Source organism: Chrysochloris asiatica, unplaced genomic scaffold (genome assembly GCF_000296735.1).
Source record: "Chrysochloris asiatica unplaced genomic scaffold, ChrAsi1.0 scaffold00009, whole genome shotgun sequence".
NCBI classification, from domain to species: Eukaryota; Metazoa; Chordata; class Mammalia; order Afrosoricida; family Chrysochloridae; genus Chrysochloris; species Chrysochloris asiatica.
Window position 1 is genome coordinate 14,087,248 of NW_006408527.1, and position 26,959 is coordinate 14,114,206.

The 26,959-nt window shown below is 40.4% G+C and overlaps 1 protein-coding gene across 1 annotated transcript in view; it reads right to left on the reverse strand.

The window, feature by feature from the left end:
* CR1 (complement component (3b/4b) receptor 1 (Knops blood group)) overlaps positions 1 to 16,895 on the reverse strand; it is a 191,076-nt gene extending 174,181 nt beyond the window's left edge. The window contains exons 1-6 of the mRNA XM_006834201.1: positions 16,868 to 16,895; positions 8,201 to 8,590; positions 6,281 to 6,469; positions 6,104 to 6,203; positions 2,487 to 2,569; positions 1,570 to 1,977 (exon numbers count right to left, since the gene is read on the reverse strand). Of these exons, the coding sequence (XP_006834264.1) occupies positions 1,570 to 1,977; positions 2,487 to 2,569; positions 6,104 to 6,203; positions 6,281 to 6,469; positions 8,201 to 8,590; positions 16,868 to 16,895 (1,198 nt within the window). The remainder of the gene's footprint in view (positions 1 to 1,569; positions 1,978 to 2,486; positions 2,570 to 6,103; positions 6,204 to 6,280; positions 6,470 to 8,200; positions 8,591 to 16,867) is intronic.
* Between the last annotated feature and the right edge of the window lie 10,064 nt (positions 16,896 to 26,959).

Below are 26,959 nucleotides of genomic sequence, written 5' to 3' on the forward strand. Positions count from 1 at the left end.
ACAAAAACAGAAAGAAAATAGAGGCAAACAATTTGATCTTAAAATTACCATCCCGCTCTGATAGTAGTGCGTGGTACAGATGCTATCTTACAACCCAGTGTTGGGTAATTTTAGATGACTGTTTCTTAATTATTCCCTCTTTTCTGTACTTATGTTGCTTCAAATTTTGTTCAGTTCCCACTCACTGTTACAACTTCTTTACTTTCTTAACGAATCATCTGATAAGCTTTTGTGGGAGATTTGAATACACCTCTGGGGTGGTGGGGCCTTGCTAATTTCCCTTAATAGTATCATTATTATGACAAGTTAGAGATTTGAATCCATAAGCTCCTCAAAAGAAAGACCTAGCATCTACTTTAGCAAAACCAGCCAATGAAAACCCTGTGGGGCACAGTTCTACTCTGACACACCTGGGGTCAGCATGAATTGGAATTGACTTGATGCAACTGGTAAATTTAGACAAGCATTGCTGCCAGTTTTTTTAAATTACAAAAATGGGCAACTCATGCTTTCTCACCAAAGATTTTCTCACTAAATGAAATAATAGTGAACTTTGAGTGATATTAAGAAAGCTCTCTATATAATATAGTATCCACTAAGGACTAATGTGTCAGACTGCAAAGTCATTTGAAGTGCAAGGTCAGTGGTTCAAGCTCATCAGCTGCTCCTTGGAAACCCTATACAAGGTTGCTATGAGTGGGACCCACTTGATGGCACTTAACAACAACAACAAGGACTAATGTGTCAGACTGCAAAGTCATTTGAAGTGCAAGGTCAGTGGTTCAAGCTCATCAGCTGCTCCTTGGAAACCCTATACAGGGTAGCTATGGGTCTGAATCGACTCGATGGCACTGAACAACAACAACAGTGTACCATAGTGGTTACGAGTCAGGCTGCTAACCTCAAGGTCAGCAGTTGGAAACTACCAGCTGTTCTGCAGGAGAAAGATGAGGCTTTCTGCTCTGGTAAAGATTTACAGCCTCAGAAACCCTATGCGGGGTCACTGTGAGTCCTGGTGTGGCACTGTGGTTAATGTTCTGGAATGCAAAGCTGGTTTGAACCACAAGGTCTGGCAGTTCAAGCTCAGCAGTCACTCCTCAGAAACCTTACACAGGGTCATTATGGGTCAGAACTGACTTGACAGCATTTAACAACAACAACAACAACATATTTAATAAGAACTCCTGGTATGGTGCTGGGTTGTGAATGAGATCAGTAGTTCAAACCCAACAGCTGCACCTCAGAAATCTTCTTATACAGGTCACTATGAGTTGGAACCGACTCGATGGCATTTAACAACAATATTTAATATGGAGTCCTGGTGTGGTGCTATAGGATAAACATTGGTCTGCTAACTGCAATTTCAGCAGTTCAAACCCACTAATCACCCCTCAGAAACCCTGTACAGGATCGCCATGAGTTGGAACAGACTCAACAACACTAACAACAGCAACCTACCTAATATAAACAAAGGGAGTAAAGACTGGAATTGGCCTTTCTTAAACCCAGAATCTCTTCCTTTATCTTTTCATATGGATGAATCAGTCATACCTTTTCTTCAACACTTACCCTTTTCACAGGAGGGTACAGGTGGATCCCATGTGCCTTGAGCATTACATCGGGTTTGACTTCTGCCCTTCATGGTGAAACCAAACTGACACGCAACCACCACAGTGTCATTATACAGATACTCCTCTTTCTTCACAGATAATGTATGTCCATTGAGGACTTGGGGATGTGAGCACCGAACAGCAGAAGTAGAAAGTTCGCAGCGTGGAGCAGAGCTACTCCAGATCCCAGTCCTCTGACTATCACTTCTGCAATGGATGGTGTCCTCCCCGATAAGAACGAAGGCCACTCCTTTCTCTGGGTCCGGGTTGCAAGTATAAGTGACTGTACTTCCATAAGGAGCAGGCACTGAGGATTTGCCTGTGTGTCTTCCATTGTGAATAGTAGGAGGTGGTGGGCAAAGAATTACTAGAAAAATTACAGGGAGAAATGACAAGTCTGTAGGTTGGACAACTAACAAAAAAAGAATGCCTTGAATGCTGCCACTCGCTACTCTCATATCTGAGATTCAAGGACAGTGATAGTTAATGCATCAATCAAGCCAGATAAAGCATCATAATGCAAAAGGTATGGCTTTTAAACCTCACTCCTGAGTACATCTGCTTTTCTGATCCTTAGATTTATTTGACCAAATATACATTCTGTGTATGACTGGTCATGTACTTAGCAAACTTGTAGAACTTTCAAGAAAGAAAAAGCTAGGAACCATGCTTTAGCTGAGTAAGAGCAGAGTATGAAATAAATGTTTCTTTAGTAAAGCCAATAGCCTCTAATGAGCCTAAGGGAGATTGTCACTCTACAAACATCTGTGTTGTAATGGCTGAACCCCAAACTTTAAATTAAGCTGAAAGTACAGTGTCCTGTTGAATGTCTGATAAAAAAAAAAAAAAAAGATGCAAAACAGTTGCCTTGCCTACCTTCACATACTGGCATCTTAGTCCAATAAGCATTTTGCTCAGCAATTACACACTGGCTAGAAGGCTGGCCTTGTAATCGGTACCTGGAGACAGAGGATTGTCATTCAGAGTTACTAATTGGGTTGTGCTGCAGAACAGCAGTCTCCACCTAAAATTCAAGATACATTCTCTTAATCTGTTCATTTCTATACACTTAATCCTTTTATCCCACCATTCGTCTGTCAGTTTGTGAAACTGTGGTGGTCCTCATGTTGTTGTGATGCTAGAAGCTATACCACCAGTATTGTAAATTCCGGCAGGGTCATCCATGGTGGACAGGTTTCAGCTGAGCTTCCAGGATAACACAGACTAGGAAGAAGAGATGGACTATGTCTGAATGTCTAACCACAAAATCTTATGATCAGCATTGGAACACTATCAGATAGAACCAGAGTATTGAATGATGAAAGGTTATGAATGGCACCAGAATGCTGTCAGATATAATGCTGAAAGGTGAGCCACTCAGGTTGGAAGGCACACTAAATACAGCTGGGAAAGAGCTTCATCCTAGAAGTACAGTTGACCATGACGCCATGAATGGAGTAAAGCTTTCAAAATCTCCATATGCTGCTGTGGCATAACTTAAAATAAGCAGAAACAGCTGCAAATACCTTTAATAATCAGAACATGGAATGTACAAAGTATGAACCTAGGAAAATTGGAAACTGTCAAAAATATGGAATGTAAAAACAATGATATCCTAGGCTTTGTTTAGCTGAAATGGACTGGTATTGGCCATTTTGAATTTGACAATTATATGGCTTACTATGCTGGGAATGATAAATTAAAGAGGATCGGGATCACATTCATATCAAAAAGAACATTGCAAGATCTATCTTGAAGTACAATGCTGTTTGTGTTAGGATAATATCCATACAAGGAAGACCAATTAATTCCACTATTCAAATTTATGCTCCAACCACTAAAATCAGTGATGATGAAATTGAAGAATTCTACCAACTTCTTCAGTCTGAAATTGATCAAACATGCAATCAAGATGTATTGATAAATACTAATGATTGGCATGCAAAAGTTGGAAACAAAGAGGAAGGATCAGTAGTTGAAAAAGATGGCCTTGATGACAGAAATGCTGTTGAAAATCTCATGATAGAATCTTGCAAGACCAATGACTGATTCATGGCAAATATCTTTTTTAAACAACAAAAAAGGTGACTTATACATGTACCTCACCAGATGGGATATAAAGGAGTCAAGTCAACTACACTTGTGGGAAGAGACAATGGAAAAGTTCCATATCATCAACCAAAACAAGGACAGGGGAAGACTGTGCAATAGACCACAAATTTCTCATATGCAAGTTCAGGCAAAAGCTGAAGAATATTATATCAAGTCCACAAGAGTAAACATACAACTTTGAACATGTAGCACTAGAACTCAGAAATCATCTCAAGAACAGATTTGATGCATTATACAATAATGACTGAAGACTAGAAAAATTATAGGATTACATCAAGAACATTATACATGAAGAAAGCAAAAGGTCATTAAGAAGACAAGAAAGAAGGAAAAGAGCAAAATGTCAAAACGACATTTTGCAACTTGCAAAAAGAGACTCTGAAACTTGCTTTCCATTGTAGAGATGCTAAAACGAATGGAGGAAATGAGGAGGTAAAAGAGCTGAAGAAAAAATCTCAAAGGGCAGATCAAGAAGACAAAGTCAAGTATTATAAAGATACATGCAAAGACTTGTATTTAGACAACCAAAAGGAAAGAGCATGCTCAGCATTTCTTGAGCTGAGGGAACTGAAGAAAAAAATCCAAGCCTTTACTTGCAGTATTGTAGGATTCTATGGGCAAATTATTGAATGATGTGAAAAGCATCAAAAGAATATGGAAGAATACAGAGTTACTGTACCAAAAAGAAATGATCGATGTTCACCATTGCAAGAGGTAGCATATGATTAAGAGCCTATGGCACTGAAGGAATAAGTCCAAGGTTCATGGAAGGCACTGGCAAAGAACAAGGCTCTGGGAATTGATGAAACACAAATTGAAATATTTCAACAAACTGATACAACACTGGAGGCACTCACTTATCTATGCCAAGAAATTTAGCAGACAGCTACCTGGCCAACTGATTGAAGGAGACCTATATTTATGCCCACTCCAAAGAGAGATGACCCAACAGAATGCGGAAATCATCAAACAATATCATTAATATCATATGTAAGTAAATTTTTGTTAAAGATAATTCAAGAATGGCTGCAACAGTACAATGACAAGGACAAGCTGGATTCAGACAAGGAAGTGGAATGGGAGAGATCAGCATATATCAGAGGATCTTGGATGAAAGCAGAGAATACCAGAAAGATGTTTACCTGTGCTTTACTTACTATGCAAAGGCTGTTGATTGTGTGGATTATGACAAGTGGTGGATAGCATTGCAAAGAATGGCTGTTTCAGAATACCTAATTTTGTTCATGAGGAATCTACATAGATTAAGAGGCAGTCGTTCGAACAGAACCAGGGGACACTGAATGGTTTAAAGTCAGGAAAAGTGTGAGTCAGGGTTGTATTCTTTCATCATGCTTATTCAATCTGTATGTTGAGCAAATAATCTGAGAAGCTGGATTATATTATCAAAAACATGGCGTCAGAATTGGAGGAAGACTCATGAACAACCTATAATATGCAGATGATACAGCCTTGCTTGCTAAAATTGAAGAGAACTTAAAATACTTCTGATGAAGATAAAAAATCTCAGCCTTCAATATTGGTTGGACCTCAGTGTAAATAAAACAAAAATCCTCACCACTAGACCAATAAATAACATCATGATTAGTGGAGAAAAGATTGCAGTTGTCAAAGACTTTATTTTGCTTGGATCTCCTAGGAACATCTATGGAAGCAGTGGTCAATAAATTAAATGACATATTGCATTAGACAAATCTGTTTCAAAGACCTCTTTCATGTGTTCCGGAACAAAGATGACAGTTTGAGGTGTACCTGAACCAAGCCATGGTCTTTTCAGTAGCTTCATATGCCTGTGAAAGTTGAACAATGAATAAGGAAGACTGTAGAAGAATTGATGCATTTGAGTTATAGTGTTGGAGAAGAATATTAAAAGTACCATGGACTGCTAGAAGAACCAACAAATTTGTGTTGGAAGAGGTACCGCCAGAATACCCCTTAGAAGCCAGGATGACCAGAATTCATCTCTCATACTTCAGACACATTATTAGGAGGAAACAGTCCCTGGAGAGACACACGGCACTTGGTAAGGTGGAGGGTCAGTGAAAAAGAGGAAGACCCCAATGAGATGCATTGGCACAATGGCAGTGGCAGTGGCAGCAGCAATGGGCTCAAGCGTGACAACTGTAAGGATGATGCAGGACCGTGCAGTGTTTTGTTCTGTTGTTCATAGGGTCACTATGAGTCACAATGGACTTGGTGGCACCTAACAACAACAACAACATTCCTTTTATCAGCATTCTCTCATACACCTTCACCACAGCTTCCCACAGGGCTCACAGAGGAGCCTTCTGTAGCCTTCAAAGTCCCCTCTGTGGAAACACAACCCAACAGAGTTAAATGTCAATGGCCCAGATGACACTCACCCTTCATTACAGGAAAAGGTCACAGTTGCCCCAACCTTAAGACTCGGTGGCACCTCTATCTTCCCATTGGGAAACTGCCCTGGAGATTCACACTTGGCCTCTAGAGAAACAAGTCAAAGATGACCAAAGTATTCTGAAAATGCCCATATGCTGAAAACAGACTGAAATTCAGGGCACCTTTACATGTGGGACTGACAGCGCTCCACTCTCCTGAAGACAAGCAGGTGATGGTCTTCTCTCCCTGAAGTAAGTAATCATGTACACAGCTGTACGTCACAGACAGTCCTGAGGCAAAGGAGCTTCCATTTTCCCCCGTGTGCTGGCCATTGGAGATCCTTGGAAGTGGTGGGCACTCTAAGGGGATATCTTTAAACAGAAAAAACCTTCATGTGATACTTCCATCATAACCTGAAATTCTTGACTTAGTTCCCAGGTCCAAACAGTGACAACTGATCTATGGTAACCAGGGCCATTAGCTTTCAACTCAAACTTTTAATGATCAACAACCAGTTTTGGTTTAACTGCAACCATTTCATATCATGAACAGTATGCTACTTTTCATCTTTATGTATACTTTATGGAATACATTTGCCTTGTGTCAGTACATATATGACTTATACCTAAATATTTATAAAGTACTTATACCTAAATATTTATAAAACCTTGTTTTCCACAGTATGGAATTTCCTACCTCCAAGATTTTATATATGTATAACATAGAAGAACTGTATCATCAAATTATTTCTAATGATCATTTTCAGCATTTTAATCTATTTAGAACTTATCAATATTGAGCTATATTAAGAAAATGTCTAATATTGATGGTAACGTTTTTGTCAGAGATGATCCATTCCCATCCTTGTGTAATTAAAATTCAGATTCTGATCTCAGCAGCAACATGCACTGTACCAACTCAGAGGGAAACGACGTTAGAGCAGTTCAGATTTGCTTTCCCAAGTCATTTGCTTAGAAATGTTTTTGTTTAGGCGATGCCATGGGAAAATAAAGGATCACTTTAAAATTAGTTACAGAGGTTACAGAAACAGGCCCATCATCTTTGCTCTAGTAACAGTTTTTTCCATGTGAGTTTTATGGTAGAAAGATAAGATTTTCTGCTTCTGCAAAGATTTACAACCTCAGAAACTTTATAGGCTGTTGCAAGTGTCACAAAAGAACCACGTCTGTCTGTATGGTTGTCTAGATGCTGTAGTTATATATACCCCTGCTACTCAAAACAATATAGAATTCTTATTGGAACTGACTTGACGGCACTTAACAACAACACAGATAAGTTTTAAGTCCACTAAATGTCATTTTGCTATTAGATTCCAGGTTTCTTCTCAGTCTAAAGTTAATCTTGATATATGTTTTCCAATCACCCAACTACCAGAGTACCACCTGCTCCTTCATCCTTGTAATACACATTTTTCCCATCAGTTGTTATCAGTTGTCTAGTTTGCACCAACTCATGGTGACTCCACACACAAATGAATAAAACACTGCTCCGTCCTGTATCAATCCCATGATCAGTTGGGGGCAGGACCATGTCCAATTGTGATTTATAGGATTTCTTTCCTTGGGGCTGATTTTCAGGGGTAGATGGCTAGACCTTTTTTTCCTAATGCATTTTAGTGAGAAACCTGCATTGAACCTGTTCAACATAAAACTACAGACAACTCAGCCCTGGTGACATGTGGTAAGTATGCATGAGATGCATTGGCTGGGAATTGAACCTGGGTCTCCCTCATGGAGGGTGAGGATTTTACTAATGAGCCACCAACGCCTCATGTTCAATTACCAGGCAGGTTTGAATTGCACACTCCCATTATACTTACTGAATTTCTTTGCTCAGTAGATGCCTCTTGAATGCATGTTTATATTCCTTACAACATGCAAGCCACTACAGTATGACAAACTGACAGACAAGTGGTGGATATTCCTCTAGGACTAAGAAAACATCAGCAAACCATAACTGTTACCCTTTCTCTTTCTTCCTCCTCTTATATGTTCCCAGTTTTTCTTTCAGAATAATACAAAATTTGATCTGCACAGATGCAAGGCCCCAATCTCTCAGCTCAGTTGTACCCTTGTACTCACCACTCTCACAGGTTGGTAGTGGTGTAGGTCCCCACATTCCAGTTGCTTGGCACCAAACAGATTTGTCTCCTTTCATGGTGAAGTTGCTATTACAGGCAAATGTCACAAAAGACCCATGTTTGTATGGTGGTCTAGATGTTGTTTTTATATATCCTCCTGGTACTCTGGGCTCAGAGCAAGCAGAATTCTTATTGAAATATTCACAAGTTGGAGGAGATTTATCCCACATTGCAGTCACACTGTCTTTATGAATACAATGCAGAGTCGTGTGGCCGATGAGTCGGAAGGAAAAGGAACAGCTGTACCTTACCACACTACCAACAGCAATGGGGCCAGAAGAGTGAAAATTTCGTGCATTTTTTACAACTGGAGGAGAGTCACAATAAATTCCTGAAAAGTAGAAAACAAACTATGTAGGTCTGCTGTCATAACATCTGAGTATAAAGATTTACTATAAACCACCTGGTAACTACCCTCACCCGCCTGTTATTGTTGGTGTTAGGTGCCATGGAGTTGGTTCTGACTCCTATCAACCCTCTAATGGGTTTCCAAGGAGCAGGTGGTGGGTTTGAACTGCCAACCTTGTGGTTAGAAGTCCAATGCTTCTCCAATAGTGCCACACCAGGTCTCCCTACCCACAACTACTGGTCTGTATGTACTGCCCACCTTGTGCAGCCCTTGCTCTGCCTGAGGTCTGAGCACACCTTTGTGGATCAGGCAATGGGAGCATGGCATCCCTGAGTTTGGAGGCACACACTATTTACTTCCTCAGGACAGCAAAATGTACACTGATGGGCAGGTGCCCTGTCCCCAGCTGTCTTCTGGGCAGGCAAGGACTCCTTCCAGGACCAGGCACCATGTCCCCAGTCACCTTCTAGGCCTGCAGGAACTCCATCCAGGACCAGGTACCCTGCCCCTGTCTCCCCACCTTCCCCCAGTGAGCTCACTGATTGGCAGGCGCACCATCTAAGGGCCCTAGCCCAGCCAGTTTCACCCAACTTTCACTTTGAGGTTCTTTCCCTTCCCTTGTTTTTTGTTTTGTTTCTTTTTCTGGTTTTCTTTCTTCTGTTTCTCGGTTTTCTCCTTCCCTTCTTTTCCTTTTCTTTATTATTCCTCTCTCTTTTTCTATGTTTTTGTGTTTCACTCCTTTTGTTTTCTTTAAAATTTTTTAAAATTTTCTTTATTGTTGTTTGTCTTTCTCCTTTCTTTTTAATTTACTTAGTATATTTTGTTTTGCTTTTTTTTTTTATTTATTTGTACCAACTGGTAAAAGACAGCAACTGTGCCAACACATCCCCATCTTCTGCAGCTCTAACCACTGCGTGAGGACCATCACTCACTCCTGCACCAACTGATCAATTATATATAGAGACAGCAGCCAACACCAAGCCAACTAGTCCTCAACTGCTCCACACAAACAATGAACAGAGGAACATGCACATAGTACTCCACTCTGTCACGCCCACTAGCAGACAGTTGGTGAGTGCCTAAATCCTGCCAACCTGCCTGCTTATGTGGCTATATTGTTGTTGTTGTTGTTGTTAAGTGCCATCGAGTCGGGTCCGACCCATAGCGACCCTGTACAGGGTTTCCAAGGGTGTAAATCTTTATGGGAGTAGAAAGCCTCATCTTTCTCCCGCGGAGCGGCTGGTAGTTTCGAACCGCTGACCTTAAGGTTCGCAGCCCGATTCGTAACCACTACGCTACCAGAGCTCCTTATGTGGCTATATAAAGCAAGCAAAATAAAGCACACCAACGTATAATCACCAATTAAACACAAATGCTGGATTGCAAGGTTGGTTTGAACTGCAAAGTCAGCAGTTCAAACTCACCAGGCGCTCCTTGGAAACCCTATATGGGTCACTATGAGTTGGCAGTGACTCAATGGCACTAAACAATAACAACACAATACCACCACAATAGCTTAGAGACAATAGAAAATCTTAGTTCACATGAAGAAACAAGAAGACAGAGTGGCTCAAGCAAGTTACCAAAATACAGAGTCAAAAACCTTTCTGAGGAAGAAATGATCATGAAACTACTCAAGAAAGCAAAATATTTGGAGAAAACCAACAGGGTTTAGTTAATGACAGAATTCACAAATATAAAAGATAAAAAGGTGATAAAAAAAATTCAGAGAAAGGGAAAAAAAATACTTTCTTTAGAGAATACACATTGTGATGATGAACCATGGATCCTAGGTCACAGTTCAGGTTTCAAGCTGGAGACTAGGAGGATGCATTATATGAGAAGCTAGTCTAGAATGGCATCTCATGGTTTCAGGAGGGGAAAAAGAGACAAATCTGACATATGAAGAGTGAGGACACAGTTGAGTTTCCTTGAGATGTAGAGCTCCTGACACCTTCACATCTGGGGACTGCATGGCTTCAGATTCCCAAACACGCACACTGCACGGGGTTACTTCCCTTGAGTGTAGTCAAGCTCACGGCTGTAGAATACTTCCTGTCCAACTGGAGGGGGTGGGGCAGGGAGCTCCTTATACCTTTTTGTTATAATTACCATGTGAAAAAGAATAGGACCATATGGTCTGTTCCTGAAATAACAGACCCCTACGTATAAGGAGCTCTGGTAGAGTAGTGGTTACGAATCGGGCTGCGAACCTTAAGGTTAGTGGTTCGAAACTACCAGCCACTCCGCGGGAGAAAGATGAGGCTTTCTACTCCCGTAAAGATTTACACCCTCGGAAACCCTGTACAGGGTCGCTATGGGTCGGAACCGACTCCACGGCACTTAACAACAACAACAACATATAAGGTAGACGGTCCTTTAGGTGAGGTTGTATTTAAGTGCTGTGGAGTCAGTTCTGACTAGCAGTGACTCTATATAGAGCTTCCAAGGCTCTAATTCTTCATGGGAGCAGAAAGCCTTATCTTTCTTCCAAGGAACGACTGGCAGGCTAGGACCTCGGACTTGTGGTTCAAAGCCCACTGCGGATCATATGGAACCACTATGTTCTCATGGTGATGTGGAGAGGGGTAATATGAATAACTTTCCCAGACATGATAAACCACATTACCATCTGCATCCTCAGTTCTGATCTATCCCAGGAAGCATAATGCTCACTCATCATTTCCCCATTTTATTTAACTAAAGGACCTCTGATACCTTCTCACCAATCTTATAGTCAAAGGAACCAAAATTTGGCAAATATTTTATTTTCCTTCCTGCTCCCAAAATAAGGTTGATGAGGTCTCTGGACTTTGAAGAAAAACTCCCAACGTTGCTAAGTTTTGAGAAAGTCAGATAGTTCTCAATAAGAGGATCAGGAAAAGGGATAGCAGAGGACAAATAGTCAACCCACATTCTTTTCTTCTTTCACAAATGCTACATTTTTTGATATAAGAATATAGAATGTCTTCAATACTTTGAATTAAATTCTGACCAGTCAATTTCCACTTTTGGCATGACAAACCATAGGAAATAAGAGTTCATTTTATCCTCATAGGAAATGAGAGTTCATTTTATCCTATCTGACTTTTGAAAAGTATCTTCTAATTTCCCATATATTGATATATATATAAGGAGGTCTGGTAGCATCATAGTGGATTGCACGTTGAGCTGCCAACTAAAAGGTTAGCAGTTCTAATCTACCAGCTGCTCCATAGGTGAAAGATAAGGCTTTCTGCTTCCATAAAGATTTACAGCCTCACAAACCCTATACAGGGTCGCTATGAGTTGGAACCAACTCCATGGCACACAACCACCACCACTACCAATATATATATGTAATGGAATATATACTGACTGCCACACTGTATCTGGAATATAGTAAATATCCCACCTCTCTATCATGCCGATATTACTTTCAAATTTTATCTTCAAATTCTATAACAAGAAATTGAGTTATATATTCTTCTGTTCCCATGGATATGATTATCTAGCTCTCCAAAAATCTCATTCCATTTCTAGGTAACAAAGTTTCTGCCCAATTCATCTCTGAAACACTTTGGAAGTGGAGGATTCACTTTTAGAAAAGCCTAGTTCTTACTCCAAGGAAAGAATGGTATAGAGTAGAATATCAAGTATCACAGGTAGTTATGAAAGATTAAGATTTCATAAAAAAGAGTTAGCAGATGATATTCCTCTTAGTAGCAATGGAACTTTAAAATTGGAAGAAAAGAAATCTAAATTTCTTTCTCTGCTAGGAATCCTGTATAGTGGGTATGATCTTGAAGAGCTGTGTCTGGAGAAATTAGAAAGAACTTTTTTATTTTTTATTTTTGCTTATTTATTTTTAAGGATAGGCAGCAATTACTCAGGTCTTTTATGGAAAACCGTGGTTTTATATTGGAACTATAGTTATAATGGACTTCTGGTGTGGCACTGTATGATAAGTGCAGGACCTCAAGGCCAGTTTGGACCACAGGTTGGCAGTTCAAACTCATCAGTCACTACTCTGAAACCCTATGCTGAATCACTATGAGTCAGAACTGACTCGATGGCACTTAACTAACAACTCACTGTTATAAGTCCCAATGCCCTGGAGACATCTCCTGCCAACTTATCCTTCAATGCAAGAATATGTAATTATTGACCTAACTTACACACCCCTGGTTATAAGCAAGCACAGCACTGCGGGAGGGCTCACTAGGATTCTAACATGATATACCTATAAAAGAAAACAATGCAAAAGAGGATTTGGGGTTGGGATCGGGGAATTTTTTGTGTTTTATATTAAATCCTAAACTGACTAGCCTGCTGTTGTTATTGTTAAGTGCCATCAAGTCAATCCCTACTCATAGAGACCCTGTATAGGGTTTTCAAGGAGTGGCTGGTGAGTTTGAACCACCAAACTTGCGGTTCAAACTGACTTGCGACCCAGTGCTCTTTTCCATGTTGTCACACCAGGACTCCAAATTGTTGTTGTTAAGTGCCATCAAGTCAATTCTTACTCATACCGACCCTGTACAGGGTTTCCAAGGAGCAGCTAGTGGGTTTGAACTGCCAACCTTGTGGTTCACAGTCCAGTGCTGATTCTACACTGCCACACCACGAGTCTGTGGCTAGCCTACTCATGTTTATTAAAAGAAACCTGAGACATTTACAAGACCTTTCCTTCCCAAAAGACTGGTCAACTTCAGGACACCATTTATTTAAAGCATACAGAGTATATCTCTGAGGATGGATGCAAATTTTATACGTGGGTCAACCATAATTTGTAATCTCCATTTCCCTTTTCATATTTTGTCAGTGGATGGCATCATCTACCAAGTCTCCTGAGCTAAAACAAACATACATTTATTTATTTTTTTTCTGTTCCTCATTCTGTCTCCCTGCTCTCTATCTAATTGGTCATCAGCTTTTAGCAACTGCATTTTAGAAGTATTTCCCCAAACCAACAATTTTGCAACTACTGTAATCTCTCCCGGGACCACTGAGTAATAGAATTTACCTTTCTGACTCTGATCTCCCTCAGTCCCAGAACGTCCCCCACACTGATATACAAATATTCTTTCTGAAGCACACATGCCACCCCCCCCCCCCACACACACACATTTCAAAATTTTAGAAGAATTTCTTTTCGTTTATAGGAAAAAGGGCATGCCTTTCACAGTTGAATTCCAACCCACCTAATAAACTGCTATTCTTTGTCCTGTACTTCACACTCCAACCACATTAAATTTATTTCTCTATTCCCAGAAACTTTATGTCCTTTCATCCCGCTATGCTTTCACAAAGGCCAGAATGCCTAAATTTCTTTAATTGTCCTAGATCGCATTATTTGTCCCTCTATGATAAGATGTTCATTACCATCGAGTCAATTCCGACTCACAGTGACTTTGTACAGGGTTTTCAAGGAGCAGCTGGTGGGTTTGATCACCCACCTTGTGGTTTACAGTCCAGTGCTAATACTACAGCACCACACCAGGAATCCACTGTGATGTCATAGCATTTAATAAATAAATTATTGGATTATAAATCAGAGTTTCTAAGTAATATTATGAATTCTTCAAAGGTGCAGACTGTCAGATTATTATTGGGGGAAAGGGGTTGGATAGGAATAAGGAGTGAGGGTTAGGGTTGGGACTATGGCTAGATCTAGGCTAGGCCTAGAACTTCATCTATTGTTAGGGTTATGATTAGGACTAGGGTTAGTTCTTGGCCTAGGAGTAAGGCTTGGTCTAGTTTTTAAGGTTACAGTTAAGTTTATTTTTATTTTCTTTTTTTCCCCTTGAAATATTGATTTCCTCTTCATTTTGAAGTTTCGTAGCTATACTATTCTTCTTTTCGTCTTTATGCTGTGTTTTGTTGTCATTGCTGTTTTTGCAACGATATCTCTGGTTCTCTACTTTCAGTCTTATAAGTCTGTTTTACTTGCATACTTCTATATCTGGGTTCAGTCTAGGTGATATTGCCACGGATGTTAGTTTCATGTTGTTGTCTATTGTTGGTGGTTCTCTGTCCAAAGAAGTCCCTTTAGTGTTTTTTGATAGGTTGATCTGTTTTTAACAAATTCATTTCATTTGTTTGTCTGAAAACAACCTAAGGCCACTACAATATTTGATGAACACTTGTGCTGGATATATAATTCTTGGTTGGCACTATTTTTTTTCCCCAGAGTTTTATATATGTCAGTAGATGAGGCTTTCTGCTCCCATAAAGATTTACAGCCTCGGAAACACTGTACAGGGTCGCTATGAGTCAGAACCGACTCCACGGCACATAACCACCACCAGCATTGTCTTCTTGTCTACATGGTTTCTGCTGAAAAATCAAAGCTTAGTCTTATTAGTTCTTCTTTGTGGGTAAATTAATTTTTCCCGAGCTACTCTTGGGATTCTTTCTTTGCCTTTGTCTTTGAAAAGTCTGATTATTATATGTCTTTGTGTTTTTTCTTTCGGGGTCTATCCTGTTTGGAGTTCGCTCAGCTTCTTGAAAGGCTATCTTCTTGGCTTTCATGATGTTCAGGAAGTTATCTTTCAACAACTTTTGGGTAATATTCTGTTTTGTCTTTTTGGTCTCTTCTTGTTTTGGAATTCCTATCACATGTAAGATTTTCCTCTTGATAGTGTCCCATATAATCTTAGGCTTAGGGTTTATGTTATTCTTTTTCCTTATTGTTCCTCTAGCTGATAAATATTGAGAGATTTTTCTTCAAGTTCAATAATTTGGCTTTTCATTTATTCAGTTCTATTTCTTTGCCCTTATAATGTATTACCTATTTCTGAAGACTCAGTGTTCATCATCTAGTTTCCTAATCGCTATTTTTGTATGGGTCCCATTTTTTTCAATTATTGTTGTCAAGTTTATTTCCTGAGTTTTTCCATAGTTTTAAAAATACTTTTCTTGATCTTATCTGTAGTTTATTTGATCTTTCTTAGAATCCCTAATTAGCCTAATTAGCATTCTTTTAAATTTCTTATCCAGTAGTTCCAATACAATTTCTTGTGTTACACTTTTTGACTCTGAATTTTGGTCACTTGTTTGAGGCATTCAGTCTTGTTACTTTGTGTAAGCTGAAAATGGCTGTTTTCTCTGAGACATTGTGGTATTGTATTCAAAATTAGATCACGGGATAATGGTGTATTTTCAGGCATTCACCACCTGTCTCCTGGGTGATGTAGTAGAGATCAGAAGTATGACAGCAGTTAGTTCTCTGTTCACTGTGTAGCATAGTTCAGTGTGAGTTCACACGCCTTTAGAAGCAGAAGCACTATGCCAGGTACCCAACATCAGGCAAAGCAAAGGCTGCACAAGAGGGGTTGCCATCATATGCTGGGGTGGTGATGGCAGGGACTGGCCATGCCCAGGCTACCAGGAGAGCATGGGAACAAGAGAGAATTGCACTCCCTTGCTGACAACCTCCAGTCATGTCTCGTGCCTAGAGGTTACTACTAACTATCCTCCAGTCATGTCTCGTGCCTAGAGGTTACTACTAACTATATGGACAACCACTCAGAAAAGTTCAAAATGGCTGCACCACACCATGCCAGCCCACAGTCCGCCCATTCTGCTTCTTTCTCACAGCTCCTGTTCAGTTTCCTTTCTCAGTTGACACTCAATCCACCTGTCTGTTCTATCCGCTGATGCTCAGGGGTCCAGGATCTGTCTCTGTTTCACCCTGTGTCTGTATCTCATGTCTTTGTTGTTGAGGGTCACTTTGTGCATCTGCTTACTCCAGCATTTTGCCCTGGACATGTCAGATCAATTTTCACATCTCTCCCTATCCTAATAATCTAGCCTAGTGTTTTGCACTTACTTGCTGCTGTTGTTGTTAATTGCCATTGAATTGGTTTTGACTCACAGCGATCCTATATAAGATTTCTAAGGACTGGCTGGTGAGTTTGAACCCCTGACCTTGTGGTTAACTGTCTACTACTTATCCTACAGAGCCACACTAAGACACCCAGTAGCTACTCAAATTTATTATTATTTTTAATTAAATGGAGAATGACTGGAATAAAACTAATTCCCTTCATCTATTAGCTTCCAACCTGCTCTAATACAGTGCAGACAGCGTGCAACAAATTCATGGTGGTTACATGATAAACAGCGTTCAACTCTTACACCCATTCTAGAAGTAAAAGTGAACCTGGGGAACCCATGAGCCCACTTCAGTTAAGAAGACTTACTAACCACTACAGGATTACTCATATTTTATAGAAGTGTTGAGGATTTGATTACTTGAAAATCTCTAAGAATTACCTTTTGCTAAATCTAGGGTAACATTCATATTCCCAAGATATCTCAACAAGAAACTCAGAGTCATTGTTCTGATTGTTAGGCTTAGTGAAAGGATAGTTTGGCAGGGGCTTGCACTGAGTTAGACATATCCCAGGAACATCAAAACCAGGAAAGACTAAATGTCCACTCTGCTGTTTGATCACCAGTTTATCCTGACAAATTTGACCTTTAGGATTCCAGTCTAAAATGGGGCAGTCTTTTCTGATACAAAGAACAGACACCATTTCCACACAGATGAATATAGAAAGGGATAAGTGCAGAGGTTTAAACTCTTTGAAAAATAAACTTCATATGAGGACAGGAGGGTTTGTACAATGTTTTTCATAACACTGGAAATATATTAATAAAAGCTAGAGAGATTTTCTGGAATAGTATAGAACACTAGGGTACATCAGGGACCCTACAAACTCAGCATGCACATGTATGGTCTTCTAAAATTATTATAATGAATTAATATCACAATCTTAGTTATTAAAACTTAAGAGTCCTAGAGAAAACAAAATGTTTATTCTTTATATTATTCTATCAATTTAGTAGAGTGATATGGAGTCCTGGTGTGGTGCTGTAGGATAAGCACTGGGCCACAAGGTCAGTTTGAACCACAAGGTCAGCAGTTCCAACTCACCAGTCAGTCGCTACAAGTCAGAACTGACTCATTGGCACTTAACCAGAGTAATACCCTCCCTGAGAGAGTTTAATAAGTATTTTCTGATGGGTACTAGATAAAAGGGGAGTTTGCTATACAGTAATAATATTAATAATGAAAAAATCATATTCTATCATACAGTTGAGGAAGAATCTGGAAAAGTCATAATTTGTCGTATGAAAGAGATCTTAACTTTCAGCTACCTAAGTATGTGTGTCGAGAACAAGAGGTTAGTGTTCTTCCAAATCAGACCATAGTCAGGACCAGAAAAAAAAAAGTTAATTGTGAAAACTTCTCATAATAGCAATGTATTTGAAGAAGATCAAATATATAAATCCTCCACTTTCTCAAACAAGTGAGAGATGGGTACAGGTAATAGTCAAATAATAAACATGGACCTACTGCTGTAAGATAAGCACTGGACTACTAACCATAAGGTCAACAGTTCAAACCCACCAGCCACTCCTTGGAAACCCTATACAGGGTCCCTATGAGTACGCGTCAGAACTGACTCGATGGCACTTAACAACAACAATAACAACTGACACAGGAGTCCCTGGGTGGTCCAGATGCTTCATTAGTGCAGCTGCTGACTATCCAAAAGGCTGGAGTCCACCCAAAGGCACCTTGGAAGAAAGGCCTAGTGATCTAATTCTGAAAAATCAGCCACTGAAAACCTTGTGGGGCACAGCTCTCCCCTGACATGCACAGGGTCACCATCACTCAGAGGAGACTCCAGGACAATTGTAATAGAACTGTCACAAGAGTGTACACAGAGCTCCCAAAGGCACAGGCAAAGACAGCTGACCTGTAGCCCATGCTCCTCATTGAAAAGTCACAAAGACTGTATGGCCGTTACAGTTGGGACCCAGATCTCATTGCTGGTCCTTTTCTATGTCTTTCTCCAACACCTTTGGTTTCCCCCACTGACACATACAAATGTCACTAACTGCCCATTTGTGCAAGATTGCAGGGCTCGATCAGGAAAATCGGAGGTTGACCTCAATGAAAACCATTTTCATGATCCTGTTATTACTTATACTAATTCATCTGAATCAAGTGATTTATTCTGCAATCATTCAATGTAAAGCAAGACAATCCCAAATTATCTTTTGCAAACTGGACAGCCAGTTTGAGTTCACAAGATGTGATCAGTAGTAACAACAGAGCTAAGAATGGAACCAGGATCAGAAGCAGCAAAAGTAGAAAGGTACTTTGTAACATGCACTTCCAAGGTGAAAGCAGATAAATAAGAACCACAATTTTTGGATGAGGAATAATGGGAAATTCTCATTCCACTAATAAAGAGGATTGATCTCAATACACTATTTGGAGGTTTGACCCTAATACTCTTATCTCTCATATGGAGTCTCGGTAGTACAGTGGATTATGAGCTGGGTTGCTAACCACAAGGAGAAAGATAAGGCTTTCGGCTCCCATAAAGACTTACAGCCTTGGAAGCCCTATACGGGGTTGCTAGCAGTCGGAACTGACTTGATGGCATACCACCACCACCATGTCTCAGTCATGAAATTGCCAAAATCCTGGGTCACGTGCAAAAATTTCAGAAATCATGTTCTCTTCAGTCTCAGAAAAGGGAAGGGAAGTTCATGAGCTACTAAGAAACCATCTGTTTAAGGGTAACTGCACCCTGCCTATGCCTTTCTCAAATCAGAGTAGACAACGACAGATTTTAAACTAAGAGGTCCTAAAGAAGAAAGTGGAACTCTTTCACACATACATCCCTCAAAGCATTTTTAAAAAGAACTAGATGAAGCAGGACAGGAATACATTTAACCATTTGTTTCGGTCCAAGCAGCTTTACTTAGAATGTTGTAGAGATTCATTTGAAATGATTGAGGAATACTTAGGCTAAGAATAATAATAATAAAAAACCCCAAAATGGAGATCAGAAAGCAGGTAGCAAGAGAAACATTCACTGAGCAGAGAATGACCATAACGAAGTAATTTAATACTGATCTCCCGGCTATTTGATAATTTTTGAATGAGCGTTGCATGTATGGACTAAAGCACTGTCCTAGGCACAAGAGACCCATCAGTAAATATTAGAGACAAGGTCCCCATTCTCAGTGAATTCTTATTCCAATAGAGGGTGGTGGTGGTGGTTATGTGCCGTGGAGTCGGTTCCAACTCATAGCGACCCTGTACAGGGTTTCCGAGGCTGTAAATCTTTACAGAAGCAGAAAGCCTCATCTTTCTCCTACAGAACAGCTGGTAGTTTTGAACTGCTGACCTTGAGGTTTGCAGCCCAATTCGTAACCACTATGCTGGAGCCAAACCCAAAACACCAAACCCACTGCCATCAAGTCAATTCTGACTCACAGAAACCCTGTGTATAGTTTCTAAGGCTATAAATCTTTATTGGAGGAGAAAGTTTCTTCTTGTTTCTGGGGAGTGGCAGGTGGGTTTGAATCACTGACTTTATGGTGAGCGGCCAATGCATAGCCCACAGCATCACCAGGGTTTATTTAAATATTAATAAACCAACAAGATGGTATTATAAAGGCAGTATACAGAATGATGTAGGATAGTTGCACTACAGGAAATAGAGAAGATAGTTCTGTATTAGTGGCTTGGGTAAACCCACTTCACTACATAGTGGTAAACCGCTATGTGACAGTGGAACTGGGAATTGATTGTTGATAATGAGCCAGCAAGGAAGGATCTGCAAGAAGCGTGTTTCAATAGAGGTATGTCTTGTTCAAGGAATAGAAAGAAATCCAGTTCTCTGGAGCAGAGGAAGTGAGGGGAAAGCAGAGAATTCCAGAGTGAGGCTGAGGCGTTGTTGTTGCGGATTAAAAGGCCTGGATTTTACTCTAATATGATGGGAAGCCCTTGGCAAGTTTAAAGCAGGGGGAGGATAGGATCTGACCTAAGATGCAGGTAGGTTTGTAAATGAAGTGGTTTGCAAAAGAGGGAATTCCTCATTGATTTGAGTTTTGTTTTCTCAGTATAGGAGGATAAAGTGAGATCGCCACTCAAGACAAAAGTGAAATTTAAGAGCGCAGGAAATCTAAATTGGTTTATGCAAACAGGAAAAAGGAAAGAAGAGGAAAACTGTCTAATAAGGAACTTTGAGCTCCATATGATTTTGCCCACAGCAATGTATCCTACAGATATTTGCTTCAGAATCTTCTAGAGCTTGTTAACTCCTAGCTTCCTAGAATACTCCTCAAATCTCTGGAGGGTGAGCTGGAATCCAGTAACATGCAGCTTAAAAAAGTGCCTCAAGAATTTCTTAAACTTGGGCAGGAACTAGCTGAGAGCCAAGAGACCATCTAGGGAGGGTATAAAGCAGGAACAGAAGCCAGGAGAAGGCAAGTGGGCAAAGCATGAATACAGAACAATGGATGGCAGCTGACCAAGAAGATGGGCACATTAGCTATTAACACTGACAGGGGCATACTTGATGGGGAAGTCGGAGTAATTAGGAGGGGCGTGTTGAAGTAAAGTCAAACTCCAAAGGCTTTGAAAGGCTGATGAGATATTTTATCTCAAAGGCAGCAAAGAGCCCTTATAGATTTTTGAACAGGGGAACAGAATAATGAAGAAAAAATAAACAAATACACACACTTAAGGTTAGATGTAAGAAAGAATGATATAAAACACACATACACATACAAATTAAAATCTCATTAGCTATCCCATTATCTTTTCATTTCATTTTCCACGAAGTATTTGAAGTCATTCGTATCTATAATTCATTAGTGGAAAGGTTAAAGACGCTGGTATTAGCGAGACTTGTTAAAGAGGAGACTGTTACATGGGTTAGCTTAATGCTTCAAAACAAAACTGGTGGCCATCAAGTTTATTCTGACTCATGGTGACCCCATGTGTTACCGAGTAACATGTGTTGGCAGTAACCTTTGTGGAAGCAGGTCACTAACCTTTTTTCTAAGGTAGAGCTGAGTGGGTTCAAACTGCAAATCTTTTGGTTAATAATCGAGTGCAAACCGTTTGCACCACCCAGGGACAGAATATAATGCTTAAGGCTAGACTGCTAGTGTAAGAATAAATTCAAAACATATGTACACACACATAGAAAAAGGATATTGGCTATAACATTTGACAGGTAAGTAGCCCTTGTCATTCACGTGACTACAATAAAGGACTTAGACCATGGTAACCTGCTTTGGTAATCTGTATAGACTTCAGCAAGGCTGCTCAAGAAACTGATTTTCAATGGATAGTGCCCTCTTTGCAATTTACCAATGGGAATGGAACACCTGTAGGAAGTCAGGTCTGGAACTGCGTTTTGTGGGAATGTTAGGAAAGTTGTGAAGGTGCACTGATTCACAGAGAGTTAACACTTGGAAAAGTGAAACAGACGAAGATATGGCTTGGGAAAATGTTCAGTTAGGGTTCAGAAGAAACTTAAATGCCACATAAACATTAAAGGCAGGTTGTTATAGAACTAATATAATGCTATATCCCAGATGTTTTAGCAAGTTAAGGGTGCTCGCTTAATTTCTGGTCCACGCAATTGTCTTATTGCTGATTTAAGTAGTAACAACTGACATCTCATTTTAATTTGCCTAATGTCACTTTGGAGTCCTGGTGTGTTACTTCAAGGTGAAATTAATGTGCTGGACTGCAAGGTTGGTTTGAAGGGTAAGGTCTGCAGTTCAAGCTCACCAGCCACTCCTAGGAAACCCTATAGAAGACCCCTATTGGTTGGAACAAATTTTACCTTATACTCAGGGCAACTCAGTGAGGTGATAGGATAGCTTATCCCTGACTTCATTTTACAAATGAAGAAACTGAGAATCAGGGAATTAAATGATTTGCCAAAAATCACCCGGTTACTGAGGTCTGTGTACACTAAATGCCTTAATAAAGTATTTACTGTACCCTGAAGAAAATTAAACAGTTAGATCATCTTATAACCAAGAGACTCTAAACAAAATAAAACGTTCAATGGGACCTCTGGAAACTCAGGTCATGACAGAAGCGAAAATAACATGAAGGATCTCATAGTTTTAAGTCACACCTGCAGGTTTAGAAACAACTCCACGTGTTTACTGTTCAGGACCTCTTTCCTAACTTCACATCACAGTTTAGATAAGGCACTTAGAGGAAGGAGTGGGAGGCTCTGCTGCTTTGTCTGGGCAGGAGCGCTGTACACTGTACACAGAAACACTCCGGGCTGGCAGAACATGCTGCGGAGGTCTTCACACCGTTCCAGACACTTTTGGGTTAAGCGTCAAGTAGGAGCGCTGAGCGCTTCCTTCTCCCGGCTGCAGCTAGTGCAGAAAGGACCCAAAGAGCAGGCAGCCCTCCACACCGGGTGTCCTACAGCACCCCTCGGTTGTGCAGCCTCCATTTCTGGTGGTTTCAGCTTCAGGGGGAACGAGTGGGGAAATCGAGACCAGGGGATCCCAAAGATAGCAGGAGGTGGGCAAGCATCCAGTACTACCCCAGTTTTCTCGCTTTTGACTTTCTGCATCGCAGTTCAGTCACCTTCCCTGCCCCAGATGCATCCCTACCTCCCTGATCACCGAAGACCCTTGGGGCGACGAGAGCCAAGAAAACCCAAAGCAGGTGCGTGGCACCCATGCCACGGCGGAGCTCCAGCTGCACGAAGGCTTCCGAGACTAGCGAGCCTGCGGGAGGGCGAGGCTGTGGAGCAAGAGGCAGCTGCAAGCAAGGGGAGGTGGCTCCTTAAATAGTGCCTGGAACCACGTGCTGGGTTTGCGAGCACACCTGCTGTCTGCTTGGGGTCTAGCATTTCTGCTTACACTGAGGAGGAGGGAAGAGGCGGGAGGGGCTGGCAGCAGGCACTGGGCGGGCCAAGGAACTCTGATTGCTTGTAGCTCTGACTCCATCCCATCTGTGCAGTGGCTTTCCAACTTTTCTGACCCTACAATCCAGTGCATCCACTTAGCTCTCTCTAGAACTGAAACAAAAAATTCACAAACGTACTCACCGTTACCCATCTGCAATGCTTAGCGATTCAATTCAAGTCTACTGTCTTCTTTTTTTTTTTTTTTTAATTCTGGGTTGTGTTCACTCATTTACTTAAAAACCTTCTGAGAGTAATGCTTATCACTTTGAAGTGATTTCTACAAAAAAGTTGGGGAAAAAATAGTTCTAAGAATCTCCATATATCCATCTTTCAGATTCTCCATTAGATAAAACACGGTATTAGCTAGCATGCTAGCATTTTACAATGGATTCTTTATCAATATCTATCTATCTGTCTGTCCGTCCGTCTGTCTATTCTTCTACCTAGCTCGGGTAGTGTGGTGGTTATAGGTTGGGCTACTAACCTAACGGTCAGCAGTTCGAAAACTTCCAGCCATTCTGTTGGAGAAAGATGAAACTTTCTACTCCCGTAAAGACTTGTTGTTGTTGTTATTAAGTGCTGTTGAGTTGGTTCCGACCCATGGCAACCCTGGATAGGGTTTCCAAGGAGTGACAGGTGACCTTGAACAACCGACATGTAGTTCAAACAACTTTGCAATCTGGCACATTAACCCACAGTGCCACACCAGGACTCCACCACAAAGATTTACAGCCTCAGAAATCCTATACAGGGTGGTTATGAGTCAGAATCAACTCCACATCACACCACCACCACCACCAGTATCCTCCTATCTGCTGTAACACGTAAGAAAAGCACTGTATTTTGAACCATAATGTCAGCAGTTGCATCTCAGAAACCCTATACAGTATCACTTTGTGTCAGAATTGACTTGATGGCGCTTAACAACAACCCTTCTATCTACACATACTTATAAGTACACATGCTCTTGCTGTGAGTCGATTCCAACATGGATATGTGTGCAGAGGAGAACTGCTCCATAGGGTTTTCAAAGCTGTTATCTTTCAGCAGCAGATAGCTAGACCAGTCTTCTGAGGCACCCCGGGTGGGTTCACACTAACAACCTTATTTATGGCTAGTAGTCAAATGCTTAAACATTTATGCCATCTAGGGACACAGGCTCATATACATATTAACATGGTTCCAAAAACCAGAACTTTATACAAGATGAGTTCAGAAAAAATGTCATTTCTCCCCAACACTGTCTATTTTCCATTCCATTCCCACCAACACCTACAGGAAACCAGTTTCTAAAGTCTCTGGCTTATCTGTCTGATGTTTCTTTTTGCCAAATGAGTAGATAAACATGTGTCTATGGAGCTCTGGTAGTATAGTGGTTACAAATCGGGCTGCTAACCTCAGGGTTAGCAGTTCGAAACTACCAGCGGTCCCACAGGAGAAAGATGAGGTTTTCTGTTCCCATAAAGATTTACAGTCTCAGAATGCCTGTACAGGGTCACTATGAATCGGAACCAACTCCACGGCACATAACAATAACATAGAAGAATCTTGATCAAAAGGGACATCTGAGAATTTCAAATGCTCACAGAATTCAGATTTTCTGGAGCCACCAAGTTGGTACCAACTCATAGTAACCGTATGCACAAAAGAATAAAACACTGCCCAGTTCTGTGCCAACCTCACAATTGTTGCTAAGTTTGAGCCCATTGAGCCCACTGGGCCAATCCATCAAGTTGGGTGTCTTCCTCATTTTCTCCAACCTTCCACTTTACCAAACATGATGTCCTTTGCCAGGGATTGGACTGGTCCCTCCGGACAATATGCCTGAAATATGAGAGACAAAGTTTGGCCATCCTGGCTCCCAAGGAGCATTCTGGCTGTACTTCTTCCAACACAGATTGGTTTGTTCTTTTGGTAGCCTATGGTACTTTTAATATTCTCCTTCAACACTACTATAACTCAAATGTATCAATTCTTCTGCGGTCTTCCTTATTCATTGTCCAGGTTTTGCATGCATATGAGGTTATTGAAAATACCATGACTTGGGTCAGGTGCACCTTAGTACTCAAGCTGACATCTTGCTTTTCAACAATTTAAAAAGTTTTTGTACAGCAGATTTGCCTAATATAATACACGCTGTTTTATTTCTTGCCTGCTGCTACCATGAGTGTTGATAGTTTATCAAAGAAGAATGAAGTCCTTGACAACTTCAATCTTTTCTTCATTGATATAAGAATGTTGTTTATTGGTCCAGTGGTGAGGATTTTTATTTTCTTTACAATGAGATGCAACCAATAATACCAAAGGTTTTGGTCTCTGATCTTCATTAGTAAGTATTTTAAGTCCTCTTCACTTTCAGCAAGCAAGGTTGTATCATCTGCATATCGCAGGTTGTTAATGAGTCTTCCTCCAATCCTGATGCCACATTTTTCTTCATCTAATCTAACGTCTCAGATTATGTGCTCAGCATACAGACTGAATAAATATGATGAAAGAATACAACCCTGGCATACAGTTTTCCTAATTTTAAACCATTCTGTGTTCCCTTGTTCTGTTCGAAAAACTGCCTCTTGGTCTATGTACAGATTCCTCATGAGCATAATTAAGTGCTAGAATATTCATTCTTTGCATTGTTATCCACACAATCAAAAACCTTTACATAGTCAATAAAGCACAAATAAACATAATTCTGGTATTCTCTGGTTTCAACCAAGGTCTACCTGATATCAGCAATGATATCCCTTATTCCATGTCCTTGTTTGAATCTGGCTGGAACTTCTTGTAGTATTTTCAATATTATTCTCCAACACTATAATTCAAATGTATTGATTCTTCTATAGTCTTCCTTATTCATTGCCATTTTTATATGTACATAACAAATATTATGACTTGGCTCAGGCACACCTTAAACTGACATCTTTGCTCCTTAACACTATACTAAACATCTTTTGCAGCAGATTTGTCAAATACAACACAATGTTTGCTTTCTTGACTGCTATTTCATAAATATTGATGTGGACAACTTCAATTTTCTCTCCATTTATCATGCTGTTATTTATTGGTCTGGTTGTAAGGATTTTTATTCTCTTTACATTGAGGTGAAATCCATACTAAAGGCTGTACTATTTGATCATTATCAGTATTTGAAGTTTCCTTTGGTTTTAGCATGCAAGATTGTGTCATCTGTATACTGCAGATTGTTAATGACTGTTCCTCCAATCCTGATGCCACATTCTTCTTCATAAATCCAGTTTTTTTGAGGATTCAATATTTTGTCCATAAAATCCTTCAATACTGCAAGTCGATACTTGAATTTTTTTCTTCTGTTCTTTCAGCTTGAGAAATGCTGAGGGTGCTCTTCTCTTTTGGTTTTCTAACTTCAGGTCTTTACATATTTCCTGGGCAAAATATTGAATGATACAGAAAGCTTTAACAGAAAATGGAAGGATTGCTGGTGGGACGGCAAAATGGTCCAACCTCTCTGGAAAGCAATACAGCGTTTCCTCAGAAGGTTGAAGATATATGCACACCAACGTTCATAGCAGCACTATTTACAATAGCAAAAAGACGGAGGCAGCCAAAGTGCCCATCAACTGAAGAA